Source organism: Macrobrachium rosenbergii, chromosome 3 (assembly GCF_040412425.1).
Source record: "Macrobrachium rosenbergii isolate ZJJX-2024 chromosome 3, ASM4041242v1, whole genome shotgun sequence".
Lineage (NCBI taxonomy): Eukaryota > Metazoa > Arthropoda > Malacostraca > Decapoda > Palaemonidae > Macrobrachium > Macrobrachium rosenbergii.
The window spans coordinates 85,173,595-85,199,559 of NC_089743.1; the positions used below are offsets into that span (position 1 = coordinate 85,173,595).

A 25,965-nucleotide genomic window follows, 5' to 3' on the forward strand; every position below is an offset into this window, starting at 1 on the left:
GTCATTAATGAAAGACGACGAAGAAGAAGCAAGCAACGCGTGCTGTTTGTTTACAAGTTTACAAGTTTGTCACCAAAGCCAGTGTCTCGTACAACCTGATTAGTACAAATAAAATAGTAGTTAGCGAGTGAGTGTGTGGCAGATTTCAGTCGAGAGTTCTCCTCAAGTGAGTAATGAGAAGTGTCATAGCGTGTAGTTATCAGCTGAAGTTATTGAGGAAATAGACTGAGCTGGAGTTGAGCTTATTTCGCCAAGCCTGGGATAGGCAGCCGTAGCTACGCTTTACTAGCCTGTCCAGTTTTTCCGATTAATAACTGTCTTAGGGTTGTCTTATACACTTCTAATGTTGCCAGAGTTTGTAGTACTCGATTATAATTTGATACAATAATTCCTAACCCAATAGCTTAGCTATATGAATCATTAACTTTGCTTGTAGCCGAATTCATTGTTTTTGGGTCTCTAGCCGTGAGGCGATTGTTTATGCAGACCACTTGTTGGTGTGGTGATGATTTAGTCATTATAGCAGACACAGACGAACTTTTTGAAATGTTTTTAGGATGGAAAAGAGCCCGGTTGTTTTTCGGAAGACTCCAGCCACCTCCCACATTATAATTGGGAATTCTAAGCCGGCTGTCCGTGGTGAGGTAGACTGTGGCAGTTGACGTTTTCCTATGTTATTTTACTTGCTTCACAAGAATCTAAAGTAATATTTTGTCGGCCAGCTGTAACTAAACTGTAATTGACCTTTGAAGGCTACACAACGGTACCAACGGATCCCCTGCACCAACCTATATGGTTCAAAGGTAAATTACAGTTTAGCTACAGCCAGCCAGCAAAATGTTACCTTAAACTCCTGTAAAACAAGTAAAATAACACAGAAAAACGTCAACTGCCATAGTCTAGCTCGACTGGACACTATTCGAAGCTTTCAGTCGGGGCGAAGAAACATAAATAGTAAACAAAGTTTACAGTTTAGCCACATCCAACCAGCAAAATATTACCATTTCTGCTTTCAATTTGGGGGTGGCGGAACGGCGCTTCGCGCCTTATCCGCATTTTGAATATTCTTGGCAAGCTTGTATGTTCTGGCAGGCGGTAATGTTGCGCTGCGCATGCTATATTACTTTAAATTCTTGTAAAGCAAGTAAAATAACATAGGAAAAGGTCAATTGCCACAGTCTAGGAAAAGGTCAATTGCCACAGTCTAGCTCACCGCAAAACACCGGCATAGAATACTACTCTCTCAGTTGGAGGCATCGTGTGATTGGCTCACCTGTTAGACTGCGCATGTGTGATAGGGCCTGGAATCAGCAGTAGTAGTAATACATAAAAAGTGCCTTTGAAACGGCTCCAGTTGTCCATTTATTTGCCCTTTTTTTTACGCTTGTATTTCGTGTTCCAAATGACATATATAACAGGAAATACAACAATAAAGTGCCCAAGCCTTTTCCCAAGTTATTTACCACCCAGAACCCCGAATTCTCAACGGGTCCCCCTTACTGTTAGCTATTCTTTAAGTGTTTTACCCCAACCAAAACCCCAGATTCCCAACATGTCCCCTTTACCATTGGCTACAGTTCTAACATAATTTATAGCTTAATTACAGCTGAGCAACAAAACATTTCTTTAGATTCTTGTTCAGCAGGTAAAGTTCTATAGAAAAACATCAGCTGCCATAGTCTAGCTCTCTGCTGACAGCCGGCTTAGATCTACCTTATAATTATGTATTTTTCTTAGGTAAAACATATAAAAGCATAGAAATACCAAAAACAAAAAATTTCTTCTCAATACATAACCTTCACAAATGCTTAATAACAGAGGAAAATAATTCAGCAAATTACGACTTACAAGGTAAGACAGTGTGACCTCCACCCCCCTCCATAGCTAGCACGGCAAAATTGTAACCAGTATACACCCCCAGGCTACGTTAGGTTGGTATTTTTAGATTCTTTTAGTGCCCTGTCATTTCCTAGCCAGTTTTGCATGAAAAACCCAAAATGGTTTTTCATGCAAAAATGGCTGGCTGGAGTCTGCCGAAAAATTACCAAGAGCCCTAGAAAAGAGAGGATTGAAAGTGAAGATTGGAAAGACAGAGCTAATAATTAGTTGTAAATAAGGACATGAAGAAGTAAACATTCAAGTGGAAGATGGTACAGTGCTAAAACAGAACAATGAGTTCAACTACTTGGGATCAATAATAGCAGAGGAGGGAGGTACTGAGAAAGCAGTGAGACAGAGCATGACGAAAATGGAGGAAATTAACTGGAGTTGTTTTAGACAAGAAAATGCCATTAAGGCTCCAAATGAAAATTTATAAGACAGTTATCAGGCCTGTGCTGTTATATGGGGCAGAAACTTGGGCACTAAAGAGGAAAGAGGAGGGACTGTTGGAAAGAACCGAGATGAGGATGGTGAAATGGATTGCTGGAATATCACTGCTGGAAAGGAGGGAGAGTCAAGATATAAGAATGTGTGGTATAGGCTATGTAACGTGAAGGAGAAGGCTAGGGAAGCTTGTCTGAGATACTGTGGCCTTGTAATAAGAAAAGAGGAGGTGGAATTGGTAAAACTTTACAACAATTGCACAGCCTATTTCACGCTAGAAAATGCACAAAAAATGTTTATTTTGGCGTAATTACTGTAAACATGCAGTAAGTGAATATTCAAAAGCCTATAACAAACGGTAAGGGGGATGTTGTTGGGAAACTGGGGTTATTGGGTGGGGGGAATGGACATAACGGAGGAATTCACGAAAACTGATGTTTTTGCGCCAATACATGCAGTAGATGCATATGCATAACCTATTACAAATTTCGTAATGACCCGATTTACTGACCCTCTTCTCTACATACATGAGGTTGACCTGCTACTCTACATACGTGAGGCTGACCTGCTACCCTGCACACAAAATGCTGTCCTGCCACTCTACTTACAATAGGCTACAACATTCGAATAGTCTTACCCTGATGCACCTACGGACACCACTAGACTAGGCTACTTCTAGCCTACATAAGAAACCTGGGTTAGGCTACTCCTTACCTACATTAGAAATATTCTGTACAGTATTATTGAGTGACTGACCTGCCACTACATAAAGTAGACTACTTTATCAGTTAAGTGTGGACACATTGGTTAGGTTAGCCTAATGTACCTTGATAAGAACTGTTACTGATTGAAAGAATGAACTAGAGACGACAAACTGTATGCTAGGCTCTGTTCAACTGGTTACTCCAAACTTAGGGGTTAACCGTATGTTCGGACATGATTGGCCTAGGCTACTTCTTACGTATGCCTAAACAAACCCCCAACATATGGTTATCGTCAGGCTGAGTTCGTAGTCTGAACACGTGGGGTGTTCTTAGCCCGAGCAGACGGACAGCGTGAGCAGCCCTGACTTCCGCTTGCCAACAAGAACTCTTACCTAAAATATGCTACCTATTTGCTCTTAGCCTTACTTAGGGACCATTTACGTTAGCCTACATATACATCAATGAACTTACCTTATTGTTGGGGGTCGTCAGATTCGTGTTCCGCTGGGGAAACAGGAGGTGGGTAGATGGTGGCCACAGCACGCACGAACACATGAAACCGGGCTTTGTACAACTAGTATTTTCGGCAGAAGAGGTGATGGGCCAGGTATTTGTCAAAGGCTTCTTTCCTTCTGCCTGTATCTTGGTACATCAGCCCGAGCATCCTTCCAGCAACATTCGATGTTCTGGGTTGATGCCCCAGTGTCTGGATTCACAAAGTTGCGTGAGTGGTTCATGGTTTCATGTGTGTACCCTTCCAGCTGGTTCCCAGCAGTATCCACTTATGAATTTCGGCCACCAAAGTTTCCTCCATATGGTCGCCTACTGGGACCATGAACGTTTTTTTGGAATCTCATTCAAACCCTCCAAACACCCACACTCCTTTGATATACATACCTCCCTTTATTATATTTTCTTTTTCCAAATTTGGCCTCGTCTATTTCGACTACTTTTCCCGGCCCACCTATTGGGGTGCTGGTACTTTCAATGTGGTGCAGTACAACATCCCAGCAGAAGTTGTACCGGTCATTTATGGTACGCTCACATACCTTGGCTGCACGTGCAACCTATAGTTGGGTACACTGGCTACAGTTAAAAAAAAACCTAAAGAAGAATTTGCTGAAAAGAAATGTGGACGTTCTCAAACCAAGTTCCTGTCGTCCCTGATATATTAAGGCGACAGCGTGCTCAGTGACCAGCTGAATTCTTGAAGACTTTATCGCAACGGAATCGATTATTTTTAGTTAATTTGTCAACATTAAGGCAACAAGGGCATTTATACATCAAATTTAACACTTTGTTCCATGCAAAAAATTCAAGAGTGGACTCCCTATCCCTAGATATAACAGAAATATCTACTATACTTAAATCACAACCAAGGCAAAGATCCATTACATTCATGGGCGGAAATCAAATGGACGAATTCAGAGAAGGCCGACAAACCAAACCCTAGCGGGTATAATCCTAGGCCTATGATTGGTTGGCCTGGATCAAATCTAAATCGGAGAATATGATAGGTCAATTAGAAAAAACTGCGCATGTGCAGTAACCCAAACCTGGTCTGTGCATGCATACAAGCCTTTGACCCAACCTTTGAAATGAACCTGACTGTAAGGACATACTGCAGCCACCAAATAGCTAAAAAGAACTAAAGTGGATTTTTTTGATAGTTTAGAAAAACCCTGTAAAAATGCATATACCTGAGTATTTTAATAGTTTTATCACAAAAAGTGCATTTATTCAAAATTATGGGACTTGAGAAAAATACACGTTTTTAACGAAAATGGGATATGTTCAAGAAATGCGTGTCCGCGAATCAGTCGGGGTTTTACTTGAAGAACTAGTGGATAGTGGCATCTTGTCACTAGTTTTGGGACTTGAGAGAAAACACGTTTTGTAACAAAATGGTATGATTAAGAAATTGCATTTCAGTCTTGTATGTGTCTTAATGGCCGTATTTTAGGATTGAGAGTAAGTTTTCTTCTGTGATGTTTTGCATTACTGGGAAATAGGATGCAACTGTTGTAAAGTTTTACCATGGAACCAATCAAGAGAGCTAAGAGTACATGCCAATGATGGGAAGAGGAGTGTGGGGCATCAGTGGATCAGGTGGATGGATGCCATGAGGAGGGATGTGGGTGAGGTGGGACTTTTGTGGGGAAGCAGATGCAAGGAATAGAAATACATGGAGAAAGTTGACTAGAACGGCCGACCCTGCTATACAGTGGGATTAATAAGGACAGAAGAAGAGGACGAAGACCACTCCTTGTTGTGTTGGGTAGTGTGCAGAACGAGGGGATCAGGCCTTTCCGATGTTTAGGGTTACTTTGGGGGAGGCACTGTGGGGGTGAAACCCCCAAGCCAGGTCAGGGCACGGCACCCTAAGTGAGGTTAGGGAGATAAGGTCCGTTTAGGCCAGGACTTGACATTACAAGACAGGTCAGGTTTGTCTTCGCCTGCTGAACTTGTTCCCATCTTCTACACTCACCCATTGTGTTTTTCCCTTCCCCCAGTAGTCAGTAATTATGGGGAATACCAGAAGTGTTGATTAGCATTGTGAAAATATAGCCTGTTAGGCAAGGCTTAGTTGTAAAATAACTAATTTTTTGTGTTTTTGCGAAGAACATAGAAAAGAAAGAAGTGAAGTAGCATAGATAGTTGAATTACAACAACTGTATGAGGAGGACACGTGATGTAAGCTAGTTGGAAAGAATTTATTTAGTGAAAGTGATACTGTAAAGAAAAACAAAAGGCTTAAGCTAGGTAGTCTGTCAGTTGTGGAAAAAAAAATATAAGAAAGCAAAAGCATGAGATAACCTAGCCAAAACTGGCCCACCACAAGAAAACTGCACAAGCAGCTGAGGTGCCAGTGGAAAGGTAAAGCCTCAACCTTGAACCTGAATCTGATTGGGGAACCAGTATTTTTTGGGTAGGGAAAAAAAAAAAAAAAGTGCTCTTCACCTGTTGAAAAGGTTGGAAATGCTGAAAAGGTTGGAAATGCACAAATCATAACATATTCAGTTAAAAATGTTCACAATTTATCTGCACAAAGAGTAAGTCACCAAAAAAAATGTATAAAAGCTTGAAACTGTATCAAGGGCAGTTACAGAGGTGCATCATAGCCCAGTCTAACCTTTTCAAATCAGTTACAGTGCAAAATAGTTGCTCGCGCATCTGCTGTGGGTGATTTCACATTGCCTTGGCTATGTTGGGAATTTGGAGAAGTCTGGATGATGACAGGTTAGAGTTTTTGGGAAGGGAGTTTGACTGCATGGCTTTTTCATGACAGCGCCCTACCCTTGTGTAGAATAGTTATACATATGTTGTTCTGTTGTGTACAATATCACATGGCTTAAGTTGAAGATATGATGAAACCTGTTTTTGACGTGTAAGGTAATGTTAGGATGTATCTCTGTTGAAACATATTCAATCTGTTTTTAAGCTGGACGTCACCTACAGAAATAGCACATGTAACTCCTCAGCACTTTTGCTTCTGAACCTAAGCTAGGGCTGCTCTGTATTAATGGATGGAGGGATACAAGAAGTCAGATAAAGCTCATGGGATGTTAGTGCAAACTTGCAGGTTAAGAAGATGATATGTGAAAGCAGTGTAGGATGGTAGATGTTTGGAGGTGATACAATAGTGATTGGAGATAGTGAATAGAATTGAAAGACTTTGCAGGTTATTAAGGTAAATGGCAACCAAGAAAATGGCGCACTCAATATTAATATGGGTGTTAGAAGAATGGAAGCAGTAGGTTTGTAAAGATATTTGGGAATAAATGTTTTGAAAGGGCTGGATGAGAGAAGAGGCAGGTCACAGAATAGGTGCAGCAAGGAAGGTTGCAGAATGTACAAAAGATGAGGAGGAAACTCAAAAACTTTTGAGTGTAAGGCAGCCAAGGTTGGAATGTATGAAGGGTGTTTTGAGCTAAATGTGCTACTATGGAAGTATGGATGATAAATGCAAATGAAAGACAAAAGGTCGAAGCTGTAGATATGAATTGTTTATGTAGTATATGTGGCATAACAAGAATTTAAACGGTTTGAAATATGGAGATGTCTTAAATGAGATGGTTTGGTCCTATTGAAAGAATGAACGATGATAGGTTGATGAAAAGAGTATACAGTTTGTAAGTGTTAGTACGATGGAGGAGGAAGACTTAGAATGGTCTGTTAAAGTGAGAAGGAGGTATTGGAAAAGAGGGGCCCAACATTTAGGAAGTAAGAGAGGGCCTGCAAGATGAGCAGTAAGTTGTGATGTGTGTGTAGGTATGCATGAAGTGGCTAATGTTATGGAAATTTCCTTAGAGGGTTAGATCTTTTTGTAGTGAATTATTCATCCAAATTTCAGAATGAAAAGAGAGCGAGGGGTAAAGAACTCAAATGTAAGTGCCATTTATTTGGAATCTGACATTCAGCCTACTTCAGTGTGTGCACTACATTGAACTTTCTTGATAGTTCACACTAATATTTCACATCAGAAGTGTTTATTTGACATTGGACATCAGTCACCAGAATTGGTGATGATAGATTTTATGGCTGAAATTCCTGGGTGACCAAGTAAATGAAACAGCCTTTTAACAACCACATTTAACCTTAAACCCTTTAACCATTAGACTGTCATGGTACTTCTTAACATCCCTGATATTTAGAGAAATGTTATACATAAGACAGCTGAGTTGATTTAGTGATGTTCTGGATTCTCATAACTTTTGCTGCAGTGCTCATAGATCATTGCAAGCTTTCAGAATTGAACTTTTGATGCCTGCATAATGAGAAAACCATCACTGGTCAGTTCCCGATCAGTCAGAGATGGAAGGCAACATATTTTCAGTGCATGAGAGGCAGCCAATGTTTTATGGAACCTTTTGAGAGGTTGTTCATATTGTTCAAAAGAACTTATTTCCATTCACTGTCAGGTGGTGTGATTACATTATTATTCAAAAGATGAACCCTATTCACATGGAACAAGCTCACAGGCACCTTTGACTTGAAATTCAAGCTTCCAAAGAATATGGCGTTCACTTGAAAGAAATAACAGGAAATACAGAAAGAAATGATCAGTTGTTAAAAATAGAAAAAAATAAATGAAGAAATTAAAAAACTAATAGATTTAAATGTAAGAAATTATTAATTTACAAGGAGAATTGTTTTAGGGTAGGAATGCATTGCATCTCCGCTTGAACCAGTTAGGTTCTGATTGTACATCCCCGGGGAGACTGTTCTATAGTCCAATGGTCTCCTTGAGGATGGTTGTGATACTTGATTAAATGAAAAGAAGATTAATCCTGAACATGTATACTTATGTAAGGGTTTGTGGAATGGGAACATGAATTTTATAACTACATGCCTTGTGTTTAAAGTTTTTTAATAACAGAGTTCATCACGAATCCACTAGTCATTGCTCTATTTCTTATACAGAAATGATGACGCCAACTCGAAAGAGTGGACGGCAGCCGAAGCCCTCTGCCAAACTGAAGGAATACCTCTATGAAAATGAAATTGAAAAAGTAAAAGGTAAGTTTAACTGTAGTTTTACTACCAGGTTTATATCACCTTGATTAATTTCTGTGATTAAAATCTTTTTATCAGCCTTGTTGTTTGGGAGAGAACTGGTATGGTATTGTTAAGATTTCCAAACAGTATGCTATTAAATCAAGAGAGAGCAGAAAATTTGTAAGTAATAATCATAGCTGTTACCTCACTGGCACAGTAATGTAGTATATATCAGTTTTTAATGTTTTGAAATAGCTACTTCTCTGCTCTTGAAAAAAATAGTTTAAGTAAATGACAGGTGTTCTTACTAAGAATCATCACACTAATTTGAACGAATTATATTTTTCAGTTACCTAATGTTGAGCTTTTATGTCCTTAATAGATCCATTTCTTTAATTTTTTTGTATTTACAGCAGTTGACAGCAGGAGGTTTATTTATATAAATTATGCAAGGCTGTGTTTCAGTGCCTCACATATTAAGTAAACTGTACTGATTTTTACTTGTTAACAAACATTTGAACTTGAAATTGCTTCATGGATTTTTGTAAGTTTTGTATTAATTTACATTGAACTTTTCAGAAAGTACACCTCGAACATCAGAGAAAAAATCTCCACAGATTGTAAAAGGTATGTCTTTGATGAGGGGAATATTATTTCAAATGTACTTTAGCGTATTGTATCATTAATTAAAGTGTTTAAAGTACTCTAAAGACAGAATTTTTTTTTTGTGTGTTCCAGGTGATAAAAGCTGTCCAAATAATTTAACCTTAGAAAGAAAAGTTCAGTTCTCTGACTTATGTTATAGATGCCCCAGGGGGGAGGGGAGTGAGGCCATCAGTGTACCTCACGCAGTACACTGTAGGCATTACTTAAGATTCTTTGCAGTATCCTCTCAGCCCCTACCTGCAGCCCCTTCCATTCATTTTACTGTACCTCCATTCATATTATCTTTCTTCCATCTTACTTTCCACCCTCTCCTAACAATTCTTTCATAAGTGCAACTGTAAGGTTTTCATCATGTTACACCTTTAAAACCTTCTTACTCCCAGTTTTCCTTTCAGCACTGAATGACGTCTTAGGTCCCAGCACTTGGCTTTGGCCTAAATTTTATATTCCAGTTATACTACAGTATATGTCATAGGTGGATGAAGGCCTCCTCCTATGGTCATATATTCATTTGGCTGTGGATTAGCTGGTGTAGATTTCTTTTTGGTCTCTTACTAGGTGTCCATCTTCTTTAACATGACCTTGCTTCAACTTTTTCTTTGTTATTTAAGAGCCTGCCCAAATGAGGACTGTGGGAGTCTACGAAGATAACTTAGTAGTCGCGTTATAATAATGTTAATGTCTTAATCCAAGAAAAAGTACACATATAACTCAAATCAGTGTTCCTGCAGATTCACCACACTCACACCACCATCAAATATTTCATTTCAGTGCTAAAATGAATGCATGTTTGTGATTGGTTTTCTTTGATGATGTTGGTGAAAATAACTGGCCAATAACGTGACCCAGTGAAAGTCACTTGTCAATTAACGTGCACGAACATTATGCCTTTTAATTGATTACAAAGTTTGAAAAGCCTTGATCATATAGTATGGAGCCGATAGTAAATGCCACCATCATGCCATGTGGAAGATAGTAATTAACAAAGCATAGAAACCCATCACCATTTTGACATGGAGAGTCACCATTGGACTTCATCTATTACATTCATTGAATAATAGAGGTTTGAACAATCCTGTAGCAAATATGCAAGTGATTTTCATATTGAGGTGGCATGATGTTTTTCTATGCTAATCAGATAGAGGTTTGGAAAGTCTTTTAGCAAATATGTAGGTGATTTTCACATTGAGCTGGCATGTTGTTTGTAGATGTTTTGCTGAATTGTTGGAGTCGATGCATATCTAAAACAGTTTTTACTAATAAAGTCTGTTACATTGTTATAGGTTAAAGAGGATATTTATTGAAAAGTGTTAATTTAGATTACTATATTGTAACTCAGAACTTCTTTTTGTCAGGTCCAGTTTCTAAGGAGGCTCCCAAAAAGAAGGAATTGCAACAAACAAAAAGTAAGATTTTATGAATATTACAGTATTAGTGTTTTAGTAATTACTCAAAGTTTGTTTAGCTATAAAATGTATGAAAAAATTTGCTTTTATTTGTGTAGAATGGTGAAAGGAAATAAGCTTTACATTCAGCATATGTTTGTTAATTCTGGATTTCTTTTTAGCAGCTCCAGTTGCCAAGGAAGCTCCCAAAAAGAAGGAATCACCTCCAACAAAAAGTAAGAGGCTATAAAAATTATTATCTTTTCCAGTGATAACTCAGTTAACAGTTATTCAATGTTGTCTTTTGTTATATCTAAAATGCGTAAACTAAATGAGCTTTTATTCGTCTGAGGTGTTTATAAAGAGAATGTGCCTTACATTTAGCATATGTTAAGCAGAGTTATTACAGACTAAAGCCAGAAAGGTTCAAAGATATTCCTCACAAATGCAAGAGTATTGTCTGTAAATGAAAACAAACTCAATATTTCACATCTAGATGATGTGAAGGAAGTGATGAATTCTGGTTGTAAACAAGTGCAGTATTGATTGTTTTGGATGGGAATTCCTATCATATAGGGGAGTCCTTTGTCTCGGGTGATGCTCACATTTCACTAGTACTTGGTTCCGGTTGCAATAAGGAGAGGTAGTAGTGCTCCTCCTTTTCATCCTCAGTTCACTCTTTGGTCATCAGAATTGTTTGGTTGCTATTTTGTATGATGTAAGAATGGTCATCAGTGGAAGTAAGTGTAATAATTAAATTTGCTAGACATGAATGTCTAAATTTTTATTATCTTTGTTTTGAATGCTTACAACTGGAATTCCTCCAACTGATATCTAGTTTTTTCATCATATGTTTATATTTATGTACTGTACTTATGTTTATTTTTTGTTTGTACATAGCAAGTATATAGCCATCATGTTTTTTTTCATTTTTGTTCAACTATATTATCACCTTTTAGTTTTCTGTAAAAGTAAAATACTGTGCCAGCTTTGTCTGTCCGTCTGCCCTCAGATCTTAAAAACTACTGAAGCTAGAGGGCTCCAGTCATCAAACATACCAAATTGCAGCCCTCTAGCCTCAGTAGTTTTTATTTTATTTAAGGTTAAAATTAGCCATAGTCCTGTGTCTGGCAACGATGTAGAACAGGCCACTACCAGGCTGTGGTTAAAGTTTCATGGGCTGCGGCTCATACAGCATTATACCAAGACCACGGAAAGGTAGATCTATTTTCGGTGGCCTTGATTATACACTGTACAGAAAACTCGATTGCGCCAAGGAAACTTCAGCACAATTTTTACTTGTTTTTTTATTGTGTTAGATGGCTGATAAGGTTCTCTCCATTCTCATATATCTTGTGCACACCCTGACTGAATTCTCATTTGGTTGAAATAGTTATCTATTAACTTTCTACTGAATCTAACCAATAATAATAATAGTAATAATAATAATAAATAATGATTACTTTCCTACCACTTCTTAATATGCTGCTTCCCAACTTGTTATTCATCTACCCTTTAAGTCTGGTGCTCAAACCTTCTCATTCTTTGGGGTCTTAATCTATTTACCAGCTCCTGAAGTATTTTGCATCTACTTCCTCTTGTGATATAAGCTTTCCAGTGCACTCCCAACCATGAATCATAATTGTGGTCACACTCATCTTATGTTATTTGTAAGTGCTTGTCTCCACTTTGTAATGATTTACAATTCTAAGGCACAAAGTGTGTAAATTGGTCTACAGATGGATGTTCAGGATAGTTGGGCAGCATCTTTCAGTTATATCCAGACTTTTGTTACTTGTTACTTATTTCCTTCCCATTGTAGCCCCTCAGCGATTATTACAGAATCATCTTCTATATCTTCAGAAGGAATTCTTGTACATACTCAACATAATAATAGATATCATCTGCACTTTCCTTACAGCATCTGTATTGCCACTTCAGTGGCTGAACCCTCCCTCGTGATGCCTACCACAACACTAGTAATTTTGTTTGTTCTTGGGTTGATTTTTAGCCTTATCAATTAAAACTCAGTCTTTGAAACATTTTTGAAGACTTGCCTTTGATTTTACCGTTAGTATCAGGTCATTTGACTTGTCTACTTTAGCATCTAGAAGTCTCCTATTTTGCACCTATGCTTAGTTTTCTCTGTTAGCATCGTAAACTGCTGATGGTTACTGACATTTATCTCAGGTTTTTATGACATGCTTGCCACTGTCCCACTGTCTTTGCTCTGGTTTTTGTGTTATGGTATCCTGCATAACCTTCACTTAAACTCTAATATTGTTGTTAGATCAGCTAAATCAAGAAGAACAGAGTGAGCTCCCAGTCTCACTTCATGGTTGCATCTCGTAATATGCTTGCTTGCTTAGTGGAGGGATGGTCAGCTGTTCTTCTTCTTTTCACTATTTCTTAGACAGTACAATCAGTTCAGGTTAATGGTTGCAGTTAGATCTTCAGAGGCATAGGATATTCATCATTATAAATCACCAATGATGGAAATTTGTCAACTTCACTATTTTGTATAATCTTGATTTACAAGTAGCTTATTAAACTATTAAACTAAATAGTTTATGTTGTTGTATTGGTCTCTTCTCTTACCTTTGCCAATCTTTTTCCTGTGCCATTTTAATTCAGTTATACAATTTGAATTTGCTTTCATAATTTTCTTACATGTATTTCACTAGCCACTAATTGCAGTAAATATATGCATCTGTTACGTGCGTGGTTTTTTCAGATTGGTAATCTATACTGCAAGTCTTGCTGTCTCTTTCTGCACCTAGCATAATTTTACAGTGATAACGTTTTATTATTTTTTTTTTATAATTGCAGCATTCTTTCACTTTAGCTGAAGCTGTTAGATAAATTAACCTTTTTTCTTTCATTAGCCACTGGACCACGTATGCTTGAGAAGAAAAGTACTACTGTCCATGTTAAAAAAGGTGATTATGTTTGCACATATTTATCTTTACCTCCCTAGATAATAGAGTGAAAAATACTGCATGCAGTCACTTATTTGTAACTAAATATTTTCAAGTCCTTTTTTTGTAGTGGTGGGTAGCTAGCAACCAATTTGCTTAATCTTGGTCTTTATTATCATTATAAACTGTATCCATCATTTTGTTCAGATGTCTCTTACTATCATAAAATGTACTTGGTTACTGGGTTTTGATTTTTGCCAGTAGATGACCAGGAAACTGGCAATATTGGGGTGGGAAGAACATTGTCTGTCATTATCTTCAGAAAAACCCTCCCAACTAAGGAGTGAGTCTCCATTTAAAGAAAGTCTGTATTCTTGGAAAAATGTGCAGTTTTTAAAGATAAGCTGCAGTTTTCATAGATTTGTGAACTCAAAGTCTTTATGGTTCCACCTCCAACCACCTCTGTTTTTGTCTCTGTAACCAAAGATAAAAGTGAATATAAATGACTCACCCACTGCTGGTTAACTACCTTGTTACCACGATTTATCAGTTGAACCAGCTTTTGTTTAAGGTGCCACATAAAAGACTTCAGGTATATATCCAGGGAAAGTACAGTCCATCTCAAATATTGCAAAAAATAATTGAGGAATGGGCGAGCTTGCACATCAGATGTGCAGTCATTAGTAAAAGCAATATTGTAAACTGAGAACGCTAAAGATTTTGCATTGATGTTTCTTGTTGAACTTTGACCATATACATCTATCATCTGCTGGTAAGTTGTTGCTACTTGAAAGCCTAACTAGTAATATGATCCATTGAGAATTCATAATTATTTTTTCTATTATTATTATATTTGTGCTAGTTTTTATGAACCTTGCAAAATGCCTTCAAGGCTCTGTTTTTATCTGAATCAGCCGCCAACAAATAATTTTGTAGTGGCCACAAGAGGCCTGATTACCTCCTGATACCTGATGTTTCCAGTTAGAAGAATTCCATGCACAAGATCCTTTGCTCTTTAACAAACAAAATATCTAAAGTTAGCTAATATAAAGTGGGACTGTCCTCCAAATGATTGTTACCTACAATACTGTACTTAATGTTAAGCTCTAAATTTGATTTACTGAGACCAAAATCTTATACCAGTTGGCCCACAAAAACTCAAGAAAACAATGGAACTATCACTAACACTGTATAAAAAGTGGTGTTCCTTGATGACACAAAGGCTGAACGTTCACAAAAGTCACTTGGAAAACAGAAGCTGGCAACTCTGGAAACTGACATCAGCTATAGAATACTATTTGTTGCAATGTTAGGCAACTAAAAGTTGATCTCCAATAAAGGCAAAGGGGAAAATTAAGGTGAAAATTATGAAATGAATAGAAATGTGGATATAAATACTGAAAATAAACATCTTTCTGAAATCCTGGTGTAAGGAACAATCTAGGAGTTCTGCTCAACTGTTAACAGTGCAGCAGATGCAAAAGGCAAGGTAAGTTGAGGAGCACATGTGTTGAGCTACTACTAAATTAAATGTTTATTTTATTCATATCCTTTCTTGCAAGAATGAAATCTGTGTAGTCAAGTTTCAAGGGTTCAGTGGTTCTGGACTTACTAGGCCTCATTATAAATGTGTTGGATGGTTTAGTGTTCTTTACAAACATTCTTTCATGATGTGCATGTTAATTGTCATGCTAACAGCATTGGTGGTGATGCTTGCAGATGCATTGGGCCCTTTAGAAATTTTATGAGAATCATCAGCATTTCCATTCTATTCAATTTTTTAATTTTTAAGAAGCTATAATATATATAAAATGAATGAATCTTATTCCTTCAGGCCAGCCCCGTGAAGGTTAATGCATTTATCGTGTTAGTCTTGAGTAAACTTTTATAGACTACTTATTTACAAATTTATGTAGTTATACTTTTTGTAACCAACTGCCTGTTCACAGAATATAAAGTTTCCTACTTTACCCCAGTTGTCAGTGTTAGGGCCATGTATGTTGTTAGAGTGCAAAGTTCACTTGATGTATTATGGAAGTACTTTCCTTTCTACTAAATTTTTTCCTGGTTTTGTACTTTCTTCCATTTGACTGATCCACCTCTTCTTTTCTTTACACAGTTTTTATGGAAGTACTTGAGAACTTGTTTTGCCTTGCATGGTTTACCAGCTTTCTGACTTTTTTTTTAGGCTACTTTATGGGGTTTTCAAATGTTCTTTTGGTATAAATTGTAGAATATTTTGTATATTGTTGATTTCTCTAACAACATCGAACTAAAACAAGGCCTTGCACATTTTAATAGAGAAACATAAGAGCCTTTTTCTTAAATTCATAGCCTTAGGGAACATTTCTCCAGTTGTTAGTATTTAGTGTGAAATGATTACTTGGTTGTGTGCCCATGTGGAGGAAGGTTAGATAATTTGGCTGGTGTGGTAAAAAGCTCCTCTGTAGCATCCTGGAAGCCCCAGCTACATTGTTTTCTGTCTTATGTTTTCTGTCTGTTCCTTTGGTTTCTTCCCACTTAGCTGTCCACCTTCTTTAACTGTATCTTGCTTGAGTTTTCGTTTATTATTTAAGAACAGATTCCTTGGGTGAACACTATGAAAGTAGAAATTAGATTCAGTGGTATTGGTAATCTCTTTTCTATTAAGTGAATGTGTAGTGTGCGTTAAGGCATAAATAAGATGACTGTACGAGTGTTTATAGATTTTGTATGTATTTATAGTCATGAGTATTTATATTTTGTATATTTATTCAGTTATTTTACAGTAGAGATTGGGAATACCAGTATATTCCAGGATAGCATTGTAACATTATGTTTATTAATTTTTAAATTTTATTTATTGTATGTATCATTTGTCTTTACATAATTACTTAATTACTGTATTTGTCTTCTTTCTTTGCATAATTAATTACTGTACTTCTTAAATTTACAGTAGAAAGCCCTGATACAGCAACACCCGCTCGCAAAAGTGGACGCACTCCGAAGCCTTCTGTTAAGCTCCAAGAATATTTGTGTGATGAAAGAGATAAAAGTAAGCATGTATTAAAATTCTTTGTTAGGAATTAGTGATGATCAATACAAAACAGGTGATCATCTACTTTACAAGGCTCACATTTTAATCATGTTAAATAGTATAGATACATTAACTTAATTGAGGAAAGATTTCCTAATCAGTTCAAGGATAAGTACTGCTGGGATCTATTCAAATGGAGTATTAAACCATTAACAAGATTATCTTGTTGAGGTGACATGTGCAATGAGACTTAAGGGGCACACTTTAGAAGGTGTTAATGGGTCCGTGTATTGTCTCTTCTTAGGCCCTTAATAGTTGCTTTGTTGTACGCCATTTACTTTAAATCCATTCCTTTTGGAACAAACCATTTTAGCAAGGCCTAAGAGTTTCAGAAAACAATACTCAATCTCTTTAAACATTAATAATTGACAGTGAAGGAAAAACAGTGACTTTAAAGACACTCTAAGGTTGTTGGATTATATACTTTCTGATAGTGTGCTATATGAATTATATAAGTTATTTAATACAGTTGACCCCTTGTATTTGCATTCTCATGATTTGCGGACTCACCAATTTGCAGATTCCTCTGTGGAACCTATATACACATTATTCACGGAAAATTTGCCTATTAGCAGAATTTTTCACTGAGATATATTCACTAATTACTGTATTTTCGTATCATTTTCACGACTAAATGCACTTTTTATGATAAAACTATTAAAATACTCAGGTATAAGTATTTTTAGAGGGTTTTTTTATGGTTAAACTATCAAAATAGGTCATTCTAAGTGTTTTTAAAGGGATTTTAAATATTCACGGATTTTAGTTATTCAGCAGGGGGTTGGTGTTAGGCATCCCCCACAAATATGGGGCGTTTACTGTAAACTATCCTTCAAGAATGGAGCTCTTGAGATTGTGTTTCCCTTAATCTTTGCAATGACTAGCAGTGTTAGGGACTTGCTCATAGCTGTGGTAGAAGCGAGTCATACCCATTGAAATAGTATCCTCATTAGACTTTTGATGAAAAGAATTTGTGTTTATGAGGTAACTGCTTTATCATGATCAGTTACAGAGGAATTTATTGTTTACTGAAATATTAATACTGGTATTTGAGAAGGTAGTCTGTTTTCACAGAGCTCTGATTAAAATGTATTGCTTGATTCTTGAAAACATTTTTGATATGGCCAGGAGTTGCTCATAAGCAGGTGATTAATCTTATTCGTCCCCGTAGTGGAGTAGTGCTGTCAGTTCCACCTCATGCGGTGCACTGTAGGCATTACTTAATGTTCTTTGCAGTGTTCGTTTGGCCCCTAGCTGCAACCCTTCATTCCTTTTACTGTGCCCCCGTTCATATTCTCTTTCTTCCATCTTACTTTCCACCCTCTCCTAACAATTGTTTCATAATGCAGCCGCGACGTTTTCTTCCTGTTACGCCTTTCAAACCTTTTTACCATCAATTTCTGTTTCAGTGCTGAATGGCCTCATAGGTCCCAGTGCTTGGTCTGTAGCCAAATTTCTGTATTCTATATTCTTCTCTCTTAATCTTTTTCAATCATCTGGTCTCCCCTCTCCTGTTTAGCTCTGAGCACAGTTACACTATTATGAATTTTCAGTATGGTGGTATTATTAAATTTGGGCCATATAATCCAACTTTAAGCAAACTGTTTTTTGAAATGACTGTCAGTTCAATCTAGTCTGTTTTAACACTTATTGCAGGTTTTGTAATTTATATTATATGCAAGCACTTACCTTGTATAAATAATGAACTCCTGGAATTACCACAGGTCTAGTAAAGTTACAAGCACAGAATGCCATGTTCAGTTATTTCCAAATAAGAAAAGTACTTCAAAGGACCATTCTGTTACCTACTGCCTAAGTAACAATTTGCTTGAGTAAAATATTCGTCAATTATCTGGCTGTGCAAGATTGTCAGTAGTAACTGTAATTATTTCCTTGGAAATGTCCCTTTCCTAACCCATCAGACTGGCAGTCCTACATGATATCACTTTGATTTCTTGACCCTGCAATGATGATAATAGTTAAGGCAGACAGACCTCTGTATAGTGGGAGGAGGTTGTATTTAAAACTCAGTTTCCACTAAGTGGTTTGTATTTATGGAACCAGAATTGTTCAAAATTTATCATTTTTATGGTTAATTTTCTGTTGATTTATCACAGTTAACAATTTTGTATACTGCATGATTATTAACAGTGATCTTAAACATAAAGGTTTCACTAAATATCTGACAATAAAACATTGAATTACTATCCCTTAGGCCAAAACTCACTTGTAAATTACATAAAATATTATTTCATCATCCTTCAAGGCAAAACTCGCTTGTAAAGTATACATAAAGTGTAAAACAAAGTGTATGAGAGCAAAGGTTGCTAGAGGCATTAGGTAAAGTTCTGGAAATATCTACACTGTACCTAGTTTTCTTTGCATGTTTTTTTTTTTTTTTTATCTTAAACTCAGGTACAGTAATTCTCAAAGCATGGTTTTTTTTCAGGTAATGACAGTTTATTGAATAAAAGGACCCCAAGAGATTCAGAGAAAACAAAACGAGGTTTTAAGATTAAAGGTAAGACACTACATTTTTTGCTGCTTGAACATCTCTGTTTTGTAGAATTACTATTGTTTTTACACAGTGCTGTTCTCTAAGAATACAAACCGATGTATTTACAGATTTTCTCTTTGAAGTGCCACTGACTTAGACAAATTGTCAAACTCAAAATTCTCCATTCCCAGTATAGCTTGTGAGAATGCTCTTATTGCAGCAATTTTTTTTCTCTGGCACACTGAAGGTGGTACAGAAGGTTCTTTGCAACCTGATTGCAGCCTCAGCTGGCCTGCTGTCTGCATTTTACTTTTCATCAGTTTACTTTGATCTCTTCCACCTAGCTGCCTAACTTCTCTAACTGTACCATTTTCTTATTTTTACCTGTGTACCTTGTAAGAAAAAGAGTGGTTGCATGTGAGCCATTAGTCCAGAAATGTGACTGTGGTCTTGTTAAACTAATTTGTAGTGATGCTAATTCTTCGGTGTTGTTATTCCAGTTATACAACACAAGTGCCTCATTCATTTTTGTAATTACCTGGAGTTCTCTAGTTCTCAGTGCTGCAAAATTGTGGAACAGTCTTTTAGGCAATACTGCACACTTTTGTTTTCGCTCTCTGTAACTGTATTCGTTTTTGTCTAACGTTTGTTGATTGATTTATTTATTTGTAAATTCTGTAATCTGAACATAACACTATTTTCTAGTGTTTTTTTTTTTGGCATATGGTATCCTACTGTGTAGAACACATCATAATGAGTTAATTGCTATTTTGCATGCTCTGTATTAAAGAGTATTCATGTCAAATAATAATAATCATAAGAATGACAGCTTTATGATCTTGCTTTCTCTGTAAGACACTGTCACCTCTTTGTTGGTTAGAACAGAGAAAAGTAATCCATTTTGAGGCTATGTTTGAATCAAGGAATTAAAATTCTTATTCACAGTCATCGTAAACATATAGCAGTCAGACCTCTTGATAAATCTCACATAAATTACAACAGTAATGGTAGAATTTTGTTGTTTATGTAATTAATATCACAAACCCAATCCACTGTAAATCCCAAAGCACTAGGTCTACACGTGGGAAAATGTATTTTCTTATATTGATCATATCTAAAGATGATTTGAATTGTAGATATTTTCTTTCATTTGCAAAAAGACTGGTATTTATAGAAAATCTCCATTTTTACCTAAGATTATCAATGAGATTAGATATGAATTTGTCTTTCTTCTCTGTCATTTTTCTTTCTTGTCTGAAGTCCTGCTACTCCAAATCGACTACTTTTTGGAATAACTGCTTCTCTACCTCATTCTGTTTTTTTTTATCTTCAGTAGATTATATTTATCAGTAACTTCCTTATCATGTGATCTTCCTAAAGAGTTCCAGAAATTCAGTATTTTGTTTCCACATATCCTCAAAAATATTGTTTTTACAATGCCAAGGCAGTTGCATCATCACTGCCTGGCAGTATAGAAAGTACAACAAGCAGAATTTTCCTATCAGGGAAGCCTGCATGAACTGTTTGAGCCAAGGCTGTTGTATCATCTCTGCCTGGCAGTGTAGAGGTCCAGGATAAATCATTACCCCCTAGAAGATACAAACACTTAAGATGTAGTCGGATGGGGTCCCCTCAATACATGATTGCTGCATGGGAAAGGAAAGATTTTCATTTGAAGTATTTGTCCCCTAGATCTTCTAGATTCAGAAGGGAAATTTCAGTGGCTATATCCAATTCATGTCAGGTATCAGTGACCTCTCTCCCCAGGAGAGTCTTCGCCTCCATCGGAGGAGTTAAAGTGGGAGTTCCTATAATCCACTGCTTTTGGAGTATTGGCCCAAATGTGGATTCTGCTTGGAGAGGGACGGAAACACAATGCCATAGTTCTGCTGGAACTCCTATTGAAATCTGACTCCTAGAGACAGTGTAAAAATAGCTCTTTCATCATTTAAACTTGCTGCCAAAAGCATGTGGCATATTTTACATATGTCCAGCCAGCAACCAAATTCTCCTTTATTCCTCATTGCAGGTAGTTATGAACCATTTCCGTAAACAAAAAGCAGACTGAGCGATTCTCTATGGCACAGGTAATTAATAGGTCCTGTGTAATAGTAGCCCAGTAGTGATAAAAGGGACAAGCATTTAATAAAAACTACCTAGTTTTAGCTATGCATATCACTGTATAGGCTGCAAACACTTCAAATTAACCCTTTGAGGATGAACATTGGCTTATCAAAAATAGGTTTTTCTTACATCAAAACCTGTTTTTTACAATAAAGTAAGTTTTTATATGAATCCATTCATTATAAGGTGGCCATTCACTGTGTGGAATACACTTACATGCACAAAGCAAAACATTCAAGTAGAGAAACAAAGCTACTGCACATGCCTGGCCAGCTTCCTCACTGTACACAATCTACAACTCATTCAGATGTGCCAGACTCCAACAGGGAGAGAGGCGAAGGGGAGAGGGCACTTAAAGGTTTTGGTAGAAAGATTTGTATATAAAACTTGTGTTATTGTGAAAACAGTTTGTTAATAACAAACTATGAATCATAAAATAGCCTGAATTGCTACTTAGTAGGGAGGATGATTTAGATTGTGTAAGAAAAGAGAGCTGCCAGATGTGTATTCCTAAATCTTGGATAGGGAGTTGGTACTGATAGACCCAGTGGAGAGCTACTGTGAGAAGCAGTTGTAATGGAAGAATCTCCAGTTAGTGGGGATTTCTATAAACAATGGGTTTCTAATGAAGAAAAACTCAATGATGGCCACTTGCTAAGTAACAGAGGCAAAGGTAAGGTTACTCCAGATAAAAACACTTACTTATGCCATGAGGATGATAAATGATCCAACCCATGATCTGAGAGAACAAGACTTGCCAAGACTTTGGGTTTCAGCAAGTAAATGTCCTAAGTGGCATCACAAAGATAAAACTTAGCAAAGGTACTTTGTTTTCATAAAGGAAGGAAGAAGTCTGTTAGGATTGGAACAAAGGCTTTGAAAAAGTGCCGAGCCACAAACCATGCCCAAGTTGTTGATTGTTGGAGGCCAGTAACAGGAGGCAGTGGCCAGTGCACTTATCTTCACCATTGTTCTTGTGACCAAGGTATGCAAATCTGTGCATTGTTAAGAATGGCGTAACAAATGGGAGTCCTGAATAAATGACAACGGAAAGGTGCTCCAGTATTTACCTCCACTATTAGCACACGTATGCTGATACATAATGAAAGTGGGACTGTTGTATTGATGTTTTATGTTCATGGATCCTAGACGTTGTATCATCCTGAAAAGGCTTAAAAAAGAATTGATAGCTTTTTATGTTAAAAAAGGCTCTGTAGCATTCTTTTTGTTAGACAGTCCTCTTTGTCAGTGATTTCTTGTAGTCACATTGAAAATTACTGCCTTTCCTGCAACCTCAATTTTTGAAAGTGCATTTCTTATAATGATTAAACTAACTGCTATGATGCTTTTTACTTTTACCTTTCATTGTGCAGGTTTTTTTTTTCATGTTATAATTGCAGCATCCTTATGTTGGTGGTCATGGTCAACACAATATGGTACCAAGTTATGGAAGATAAACTTTGGGATATTTCACACTTATGTATCATCTTGGTTCCATAAGAAATCACTGTTTTTTGAAGGAAGACTCTCCCTCTCCTTGACATGGCTGTTTTTCAAATGATCATTGTTAACTTGAAATAAAATAGATGCTGTATGCAAGTACAGTGGTGACAAAAAAAGGCAGTAAGGTATATGGTTATATATGCAGAGCTGCTTGGGCTGACTGAATAGTTACATGTTGCAGTGTTACATGGTGTCTTGCAGTCTGATATTATGCATTTCCTCCTCACTCCATAGTATTGTGTTAGACTTTTGTGTATGTTAGGATTTTTTTTACATAGGTGTAGGACTACGTACATAGTGGTTTGACCATGTAATTTTTCCTACTAAAGGTCAAAGTCCTATAGCAGCATTTTGAAAGATAAGAATTAATACATTCTTATACATGGTGTTGTGATGGTTTGTATATTGTAAAATGTTGGAAGATTTTATTTTATATAGCATTTGTTTATTGCACTATTGCCTGCAAAATTTAGCGTGTGTAAATCATAAATTGTCATTTTTTTTTATTTAATCTGGCAGCCCTCAGGACTACAGGATTTCACTTTGAATTTCAGTTTGGGTTTTTTTGTTCAAAATATAATTGTGATGTTGGTGGTCATTTTCTTCTCTTTTTCTTAACTGCATTATTTTACTTTCAAGTGGCTTAAAGCTTTTTCTGTCATGGACCGTAAATTTTTTTGCAAACATGACTTCATGTTTGTAATAAGTACTGCACTCAAGTTTGTAAGGGCTTGTGTTTCCAAGTACCAAACAGTATATTTATTAATTTTCAGAAGAAATAGAAGATGAGGAAGAGACTGATGGAAGTGATGAAGATGCAGAATTAGGTAGCGATAAGCCCACAAAGAAACTAATTAAAAAGCCAACAAAGGAGAATGTTTCATCAAAAAGATTACCTGGTAAGATGTCCACTCAAGAATTGTTAAGGATGAAGATGCAGACTTCGAGCAACATATCTTCCCCAAGAGCAAGAGTCACAAACTTAACATCCATCTCTGCAAAGAAGGAAAAAAATGCATCTCGTCTGACCATCAGGAAAGGAAAAATTTATACAACAACCCAGGTTTCATCTGCTAAAGACAGACTTCATCCTAAAACTGCTCTTCAGGAGAAAAGTCAAACCAGGAGAGTTGTTCAACCAAAGGACAGGGTATTATCTGTAAAAAAGCGTAAAAGAGAACCAGAAAGTTTCCCTACTGCCAATAAAAAGTTCATTAAAACTAAGGACCCATCAAAATTATTTGAGAGAGCAAAACGATCTGCAAATGAAACTAAAGCCAGCCTTAAAGAAAATGCATACAGAGTAGAGAAAAAAGAAATTGAAAAAGTTTTGCAGGTCAACAAAGAGGTCATGACACAGTTGCTCAACTTTGGAGCAGAAGTTGCAGAAGCAATGGCTTGCAATAATGAATCGATATTTAGCTTCAGCACTAAAGATAATCCTCTTCAGTCATTCAAGATTGACAAACAACAAGATGATTTTAGTGACGAGGAGGTTGTTAAAATCATCAAATGGTTCGAGGAAGAGGAAGAGCAGAGAAGAGCTTACAGAAAACGAATACTAGAAGCACTAAGGGCTTCGCACGAAACTAACATGTCTCTCTACACTCAAATGCTGAAAATGTTACAGTCAGTTACAGCATGCTGATTAGTTTATATTTGATGTGTAGTTTGTAGTGTAAGAATATTATCCTTATGTTTTCCCGTAAGAAACTATTTTACAGTTATTTTATTTTTTCCAATAAAAGTCATACATACAGAGAATACTTTAATGAAATTAACATTTTGCTTTAAAGATGTGATTGGTTTTATTGATCATGAGGGATGATCTTACTACCAATTTCCGGTAGTTGTGTTGGTATTTGAATTTAAATTATAATCAATAAATAAAGATGTCACGAAAGATGTGGTTTTGATTGATTACAAACTAGCATTAGATCAGGAAAGAGCATAGCTATCAATATACTATATTTCAATTTGTTTAACTTGAGTTAAATTTGTTCAAAGTACAGAATGCAGAAAAAAATGGGTATTGGTTCAGAGTAATGGTTGTCTTGTATTTTTCCTTGAACAAGGAAAGCATTGGCTGGTTGCATACACAGTCATAGTATTGTTACATCTCATTATCCCACTTTCAGTGGGTTACTGTCATTAGAATAATTCCTGTATTCAGTGTGATCCATCTGTAAGTACAAAATTAAGTCATTATAAAGTTATGATTTGATTTCTCTTGTCTTGCTTGTTCATTAATGATAAACAAAAATTGTAGTAACAGGTTGAATAAAGTATTAAAGATGCTATTGGACATGCTGCTTTTAGCAGCGAAGTTCAGAACTGTTAAAGATTTCAAAATACTTTTTACATTTTCATGTCTGAATACAACCTTATTGTGCTCAGCACTGAGGCATCGTAGTAGGTTTAAATGACCAGTTACTAATGCATTGTTTTTCGTTGATGAATGTAATTTTTTGTCCTCAAGTAACAGAGCTCATTTACTTTAGTTGGCCTTCTTTTTACACTCAGAAGCCACTTAGGTGATACTTTTTCATTTGATTGAAATAAAGGGTCTCAGTTCTGGGAATGTTGTATTCTTTCTTTGAATTGAATAATGTTCAGAACTTAAGAATTACCTCCTCTGTTAATGTTTGTGTAATATTTTGTAAATATGTAAGTGTAGAAATATAATAATGAAGTAATCCTTTTAATATTTGTTATAAATATTGTATATTCGTGATTTTTCTAGTTATTCTGTTTATTTATCTACCTGCTGCATGACTTTAATGCAATGCATTGCTTGGAAAAATGATGTGTTATACTACTGAGAGGAGCAGGTTCATTGTCATGTGTGGAGAGGAAAAAAGAACCATGTATAAAGTAATATTATGGAAGAAGTTCCCATAGAATAGAACTCTGGTAAAAAAAAAAAAAAAAAGCATTTCATATATTTACTAAATGAAGGTAAACAACTAAGTACTGTATGTTTAATAAATTATGATACCCTTACCATGCTAAAGTTTAACAAGACCATTGAGTAACACTTCTAAGCTCGAATAAGGCCCATTTGTGGTGTCTGTGTTTGAATGAAAGGTGAAAATTGAAGCAAGGAAAGGTTTTGTACATGCAACTTACCCGTCAGATATATACTTAGCTATAGTCTCCGACGTTCCCGACAGAATTTCAAAACTCGCGGCACACGCACAGGTAGGTCAGGTGATCAACCATACCCGCCGCTGGGTGGCGGGAATAGGAACCATTCCCGTTTTCTAAT

The 25,965-nt window shown here is 36.5% G+C and overlaps 1 protein-coding gene across 4 annotated transcripts; it reads left to right on the plus strand.

The window, feature by feature from the left end:
* On the plus strand, positions 1-25,701 carry LOC136826650 (neurofilament heavy polypeptide-like). Of its 4 annotated transcripts, none has more exons than XM_067084010.1 (9): positions 1-166; positions 8,454-8,549; positions 9,108-9,155; positions 10,550-10,600; positions 10,765-10,815; positions 13,465-13,518; positions 16,433-16,531; positions 19,023-19,094; positions 23,471-25,701. In XM_067084010.1, exons 2-9 carry the CDS (start codon positions 8,456-8,458, stop codon positions 24,343-24,345), a joined length of 1,344 nt encoding a protein of 447 aa, XP_066940111.1. In that variant the 5' UTR covers positions 1-166; positions 8,454-8,455; the 3' UTR covers positions 24,346-25,701. The 4 variants fall into 4 exon arrangements, with proteins under 4 accessions (XP_066940111.1, XP_066940124.1, XP_066940104.1 ...); XM_067084003.1 differs by having other exon boundaries at positions 12-166; positions 10,762-10,815; XM_067084023.1 differs by lacking the exon at positions 13,465-13,518.
* The last annotated feature ends 264 nt before the right edge of the window (positions 25,702-25,965 follow it).